This window comes from Rattus norvegicus, chromosome 4 (assembly GCF_036323735.1).
Source record: "Rattus norvegicus strain BN/NHsdMcwi chromosome 4, GRCr8, whole genome shotgun sequence".
NCBI classification, from domain to species: domain Eukaryota; kingdom Metazoa; phylum Chordata; class Mammalia; order Rodentia; family Muridae; genus Rattus; species Rattus norvegicus.
The window spans coordinates 166,989,508-166,996,166 of NC_086022.1; the positions used below are offsets into that span (position 1 = coordinate 166,989,508).

General features: G+C 36.4%; 1 protein-coding gene across 2 annotated transcripts in view; it reads left to right on the plus strand.

Annotated features, from left to right (window-relative positions):
- The window catches only part of Lpal2 (lipoprotein(a) like 2, pseudogene), a 56,967-nt gene extending 50,731 nt beyond the window's left edge, over positions 1-6,236 (plus strand). The window contains exons 2-6 of one of the 2 annotated variants that reach the window (NM_001109578.1): positions 1,121-1,241; positions 2,561-2,587; positions 3,712-3,744; positions 4,998-5,330; positions 6,150-6,232. In NM_001109578.1, the coding sequence (NP_001103048.1) occupies positions 1,163-1,241; positions 2,561-2,587; positions 3,712-3,744; positions 4,998-5,330; positions 6,150-6,178 (501 nt within the window). In that variant the 5' untranslated portion in view covers positions 1,121-1,162 and the 3' untranslated portion in view covers positions 6,179-6,232. Of the gene's footprint in view, positions 1-1,120; positions 1,242-2,560; positions 2,588-3,711; positions 3,745-4,997 lie in introns of both variants that reach the window. The other variant, XM_039108387.2, reaches the window with a different exon arrangement.
- Positions 6,237-6,659: the final 423 nt, after the last annotated feature.

Here is a 6,659-nt window from a genome sequence, read left to right on the forward strand (position 1 = left end):
AGGAAGCATGGATGAAAAAATTAAGTTTGGAGAAATGAAAGAAAACATATGAAGTATCTTGAAGAAGAAGCAAGATTAAAGTAATATATTCAAGGGTATGTGGAGATGCTGTGATATCTTTCTTAGAAGGAAAAGCCAAAAGAAAGCACATTTCTCTGAGAGGAAAGAAAGAAACTATGGCCAGATAAACAATAAAGATACCTATCAGTTGTGCCTGTGGATGAAACAGACTCATAGGACATTTTAATGGAGAACCAAAATTCATTATTTGAAGTATTAGTGATTTTACTAAGATTATTTATAGTATTCTAAGGTATTTAAAAATTTACAACAATTTAAAATGAATTAAAATAACACAAGACAATTTTAATTATGGTATGGAATTATTTTTATATTAGCAACAAAATGCCCTCTTTAGTTGAGAGCTGCACCTTCCAAAAGGACTCAAACAAGACGACTCTGTTTCATAGTACAGAGTGACAGGTGTATCTAATTGCAATCCCTTTCCAAGCTGAACACCTTTAGTTCACTCAGTGACCTTTACAGGATATTGTATTACAACCCAACTATTATTCTGATTATTTTGTGTTAAAATTTGATAGTGCATCCAATTCATGATCTTAAATCTGAGTAGTTATTGTCTTTGAAATATTGAAATGTTCACTTTGTTCTTTTATTGGCAACACTTGATTTTTTTCAAGCTGTGTAAGATAACTTATCCTAGATTTTCTTGACCAATGTTTTTTTCTTATGATTGTGTTTTTATTTTTAAAGTCTGTTTTCCTTGTGATTCTGTTGGCTCATTCTATAGCAAAGTGTCTGAAGTCACTGACAGAGTGGAAAGTCAGAACAGTGTTGGATCCTGTAAGAAAACAGAGAAGCACAGTTCAAGGTAGAATGTTAAATGTGGAAGACAATGAGTAATACATAGAATTAATACACGAGGAGAATAAGCCATTGTTTCAAAGAACCTGTTGAAATTCTTGGTACTGTTTGAAGAACACAACATGTACTTTAATTCACCTTGTCTGGCTGAGGATCATGTAACAAATTAGATATGAGTGGGAAATGTCAAACCCATGGTCTTCAAGGTCACATTGTTTCTCTGGGTTTTATAAAGGCTGTGTCTGAAGTTCCTGTAGCATCAAGGGAAAGAGACACCATGGCTGCCTCCAGGATTCTTCTGGTTCTGCTCTCTATATCCCTGCTGGCCCTGACCTCAGCTCAAAGGGCCAATGAAGGTAAGAGGGGAAATGAGGTTGAAATTCATGGGAAAGAGTATAGTTGGGCCACGTCTTTCAAGAAATCAGCTAAGATCCAGAGAGTTGGCCAATCAGAGAGGAGGCCATATTAGTTTCTATAGCATTTTTTTTTTGTTGGTGACAAAAATATGTGTCTGAAAATGTCAGTTTATGTTCTAAACTAGCATCTTCATTGTGCAACATTTACTATTTGGTCATGCATAGGATTTTCACATCCAGTCTCTTTGTAAATAGAGTAGAAACATCATAATTCACCTGGATATTTTGTTTCCCTGCCAACAAACACTTAGAATTATTGAGCATTTTTTATTATATCTCCATGTTTAATAAAATTTTCATTTATTGATTCTTCTCCTGATTCACAATGTCATTTTCTTTCCATGCAGAATATTGCAGTTCACTGAAGTACAGAGTTTCAGTTAGAATATTTATTTACCAAAATCTGAGCAACTTCTGAATGAAATTGTATCTTAGAAGATTAGCAAAATTTGGATATCTCAAGATACTCAAAAACAGCATGGTGTTGGGCAAAAATGACTTTCTTCTTAATGCGATGAAAGAAAGTGATATTGTCCTTTAATGACGTGGGTAAAAGCAGGAGGCAAAATTGTAATATTCAAAAAATAAAGCTCTGGGGTCTGGTTGGTGGAATGAATTCTTCATTAAGAATGGGTACAATATATAACTGAAGATATGATGGAGGCTATGAAAGGCATCATAGATTATAAAACTATTATGGCATTAGAGAGTTATAAAGACTTGTATTTAATTAAAGGAGTTTTGGAAAACTCCCTGAAATAAACAATCATTGACCGGAAAGCTTGTCTTCTGGAAAAAAAGCTATTTGGCTAGTAAAGTCTGGTTAATGTAAACAATGAGTCACAGGGCCATGGATGGTTTGATTCTCAAGTTGTATCTGTTTAGGGAGTCACATCATTAAGGATGGTGGTACACTGCAAAGGAAGAAATTCTTGTTTTCTTTCTTTTTTTGTTCTTGTTTTTTTTTCTTTTTTCTTTTTTTGTTATTAGGGAAGAAATTCAATTGATTGCTTGACTTCCTTTTTATTAATTTTCAGTCCAAAATGGCTACTAGTTTTCTACTTTGGGAAATGATGGTTCGTTATATTGGAACCACATATACATGTGTACTGTGTATACTATGTATTTAATTTCCTTAGCAGTATCTTAGGTCTTTGCATAACTTAGGTCTTTTGCATAACTATGACTTATATAAATGCACAGTTGGAATATATGAAATCAAATAATAAATTTATTATATTTCTTTTTTAAAACCCTAGATGATGAAAATTCTCCTCAAGATCAAGGTCAGTCTCCATTTAAGGCTATGTTTCATTTTCCTTTAGAGCATATCATAGTTTAATTTTTGCTTACTTTTTGTCATGTAGAAATTCTAAAAATTGGGTTTAGGAAGTTTCAAAAACAAAGGAGCAAAACCTCCCAGTATTTTAGTAGTCCTCAGTCATGATATTAAACAGAAGCCAACCTTTCATATTGTGTCTTTGTTTTGGTGAGATAGTGTCTGGATATCAGAAGAATACATGTACCTCATGATTTGTAATTTCCTTTCTCTAAACAGACCAAGGTTAACAATGGAGGAATAGAAGTCTCTTGTGGGGAGGAAAGGGTTTATTTCACTTACGCGTCTAGGAAACAGCCCATTACAGAGGGAAGTCAAGGCAGGAACTCAAGTAGGGAAAGAACCTAAGCACAGGGCAGGCATTAATGCAGAGGCTGAGGAGGAACATAGCTTACTGGTTTGCTCCTTACGGCATTCTCAGTCTGCTTTCTTATATAGCACATGATCAGATGTCCAAAGGTATACTACCTGTCACTGACTGAACTATTCCCAATCAATCACTAATTTAAAAAGTGTCCTGTGGGCTTGTTCGATTCTAGCAGGATCCTATGGAGGCATTTCCTGTCCCCTCCTTAAAATGAGGTTCATTTCTCTCAGATGAGTTTAGCTGTATTAAGTTGACATAACACCAGCTAGAACAACATATAATTCATTTTAATAGTGAATAGGTATGTGATTTACTTCAATATTATAGTTATCCAATCATTAAATATTCTACCAAAGACATGGAAGAATCAAATAAGAGAAATTAATGAATGAGTTTTTATTCCTTATTTAGAAGATAGAGGCAGATAGTTCATATGTCTAATGCCTGACTGCTCTACAGAGTGAGCTCAAATCTAGTCAAGACAATTTAGCAACAGAAAAGTAATGGTGATTTGGGCCAGTGGTAGAGCACTTGACTAGTGTACATTAGATTCTAGGTTTAATCCGGGATGGCAAACAAAACACTTGAAAGCCATTTAGTTATTTGTTTTAAGCATATTTCTTGACTTGTTAATGATTTTTTTCATGCAGTTTCTAGTACAATTTTAAATTTCTTTGTGCATGTGTATTGTTCTTTTTTCACAGAAGCCCTTGAAGAAGGAGATGCCAACCAACAAAGTGAGACATTTCAGCGTCAAATAAATTATTTGGAGTTATTCTGAACAATGTCTAGCAACTTCTAGATTACTGATCTAGTATGAAATACCTCTAAATTTTTAGATTAAAAAAATCATGCCTATGCTTTAAAAATGTCCTCTCCCCATTATTGTACTATTTAATTATTAGCTCCACGTTGGAAAAAGGTTCAAAAATTAAAAGAGGTAAATAAAAATCGTAACAACAGCAAAATGAGAAAGGCAAAGAAACAGCTTTCTTATCCCCCTCCTTGCCTTGGCTGTCCTTGTGATGAACTCCTATTCTGGGTTTTCTGAAAGAAGCATTCTGACTATTCTGATTACCTTTGAAACAGTTAAATGGGGAATGCTTAATATACTTGAGGTACCCCGAGTCTAATAGATGGTGAAGTTTGCATATAACCATTTGCTATTAAGGAACTAGGCATAGAGAATTATTGATATCAGAATACAGGAGAATAAGAAAGACCCCATACAAAAGATGGTATAACCCACAGCTAAATCTGTGCTTGCATAAATTCATTAGTCTTAGAAGGTGAAAAAGCCATACAGTTCATGTGAGTGTGAGGAGCTGAAAATGTGGGTAGTATTAATGTGTGAAAGATTATGCATGGCAAATTGATTTTCTTTCTTTCTTTTTTTTTAGAAGCTGGGGACCAAACCCAGGGCCTTGAACTCAGGGCCTTGCACTCGCTAGGCAAGCGCTCTACCACTGAGCTAAATCCCCAACCTGGCAAATTGATTTTCTACCCCCCTTTAAACAACAGACATGTTGTGCAAAAACATCATTATATTATGATTTCTCTTAAGCACTGAGAAATATGATGGTACATGGACACTTTCATATATATCATGCCAAGTCCAAATTCTGAATAGATGGTTCTATATAAAAATAACAGGTGTATCAAAAGTTGAGGAGAAGGGGGTTGGGGATTTGGCTCAGTGGTAGAGCGCTTGCCTAGCAAGCGCAAGGCCCTGGGTTCGGTCCTCAGCTCCGAAAAAAAAATAGGAAAAAAAAAAGTTGAGGAGAGTATATTTGGGACAGAGAAGCAAAAAGTTCTTCTGTCCCTATTCTTGTAGATATTGGACTTAGTCATTATCTAACACCGTCTACTATAGTAGAACAACTTCTCACTAAATCAACTTAGTGATAGATTATATGATTGTCTTGCTATGTTCATGATGATCCTTTCTCTATTTTTGATTTTCTGGATGTGTGTTCTCTCTCCCCAAAAGATGGTGGTATACACAAAGGGCTAAATGAAATAAAGAACCATTTGCAAGATCAACTAAACCAGCATGGTGAGGAGAGCATCAAGCTCAGGAGAGGGAAGAATGGCCAAGGTAGAAACAGAAGGTCTGCTGATGACAGCTTGGAAGGCCAGGATCTTCAGAGTGAAAATCAACGAGGAGGAGATGGTCAAGGAGACCGTGGTCGCAGAGGCCAGAAAGGCCAGAAAGGAAAAGGTGGCCAGAAAGGCCAGAAAGGAAAAGGTGGCCAGAAAGGCCAGAAAGGAAAAGGTGGCCAGAAAGGCCAGAAAGGAAAAGGTGGCCGGAGAAACCAGCAGGGTCAGTACAACAGCAGTTCCAAAAACCAAAGAAAAGGAGAACCAGCTAAAGATGTTCTCCAATGATTCCCTTGGGGATAATTACATTCTATGTTTTAGTAAACTTCTCTTTCAGTCCCCCAGTTTCGCATTGCTCTGAGTTTTGCACCTTCTCATTCTCTCCACCACTTTTACCAAGCTCCATTTTTGCCATTCTCCTCACATCCACATATCAAAAGTCCCTCTTCCTTCTCATAGCAGCGTTTCCTCTGCCTCATCTGAATTTCTCTCATTATCACATTAGTTTAATGTGTTCCTAAGTTTTTCTCTCTTTTACCATCTCCCTTTCTCTTTCTTCTTCCTTTGTTACTCCTCCTAATCTCTTCCCTTTCCTCTTCCCTCTCTTCTACCTTCTTTTCCTCTTGCTTAATATTTCCTTCCTTCCTTCCTTCCTTCCTTCCTTCCTTCCTTCCTTCCTTCCATTATCTTTTTTTTCTTTCTTCTATCTTTCTTCCTTTTTTTTCGGAGCTGAGGACTGAACCCAGGGCCTTGCACTTGCTAGGCAAGCTCTCTACCACTGAGCTAAATCCTCAACCCCTCTTCTTTTTTTTTTTATTGAAACAGGACTTCAATTTTTAGCACAGGCTAGCCTGGAATTCACTATGCATTCCAAGTTTTCCTCACATTCAATGGTCTTCCTGCTTCACTATTCTTAGTGCTATTATAGGCATAGAACACCATGTCCAGCAATATAATGTATTTTAACGAGACTACTGGATGTTGAAGGTATCAGACACATGTTAAGACTATTTGACTTCTAAAGTTCTTCTCTTTGTTTCAGAGAATGATCAACAATTCTCTCAGGAGTAATCAACTTGGTCTTCCCTTTCCTCAAGTTCAAAGCATCAATAAAATCATCAGCATAATATACCTTGGCTCCTGTCTTCCTCCTAGAATTATGGTTCTCCATCCTGATCTGTGCTCTGGGGTTTTATAAGCACACAGATGTTAGGTATTTGGTGGTGGCTGAACATGTGTTTGAAGGCAAAGGATAATACTTTTGTAATCAGTGACTGAGTTATCAATATACAAGCTATTTTTTAGTTCAAACAGAAGCTTACATTGCAAGCTTCACTGACAATATTTTAATACTCAAGTATTATTGTTTCATATTTCTGGATATCTTGGGTTTAAGAGAGTCCCGAGCACTACCAGAAGCAAGGGGGAAAGCCTGCAACAGAGTCTTCCTTACACCTTTCAGAAAGAATAAGCCCTATTTCCATTTTGCAATTCTAGCATCCAGAACTGTAACTGAAAACATACAACGTATTTGTGTGGTTGGGGCATCTTC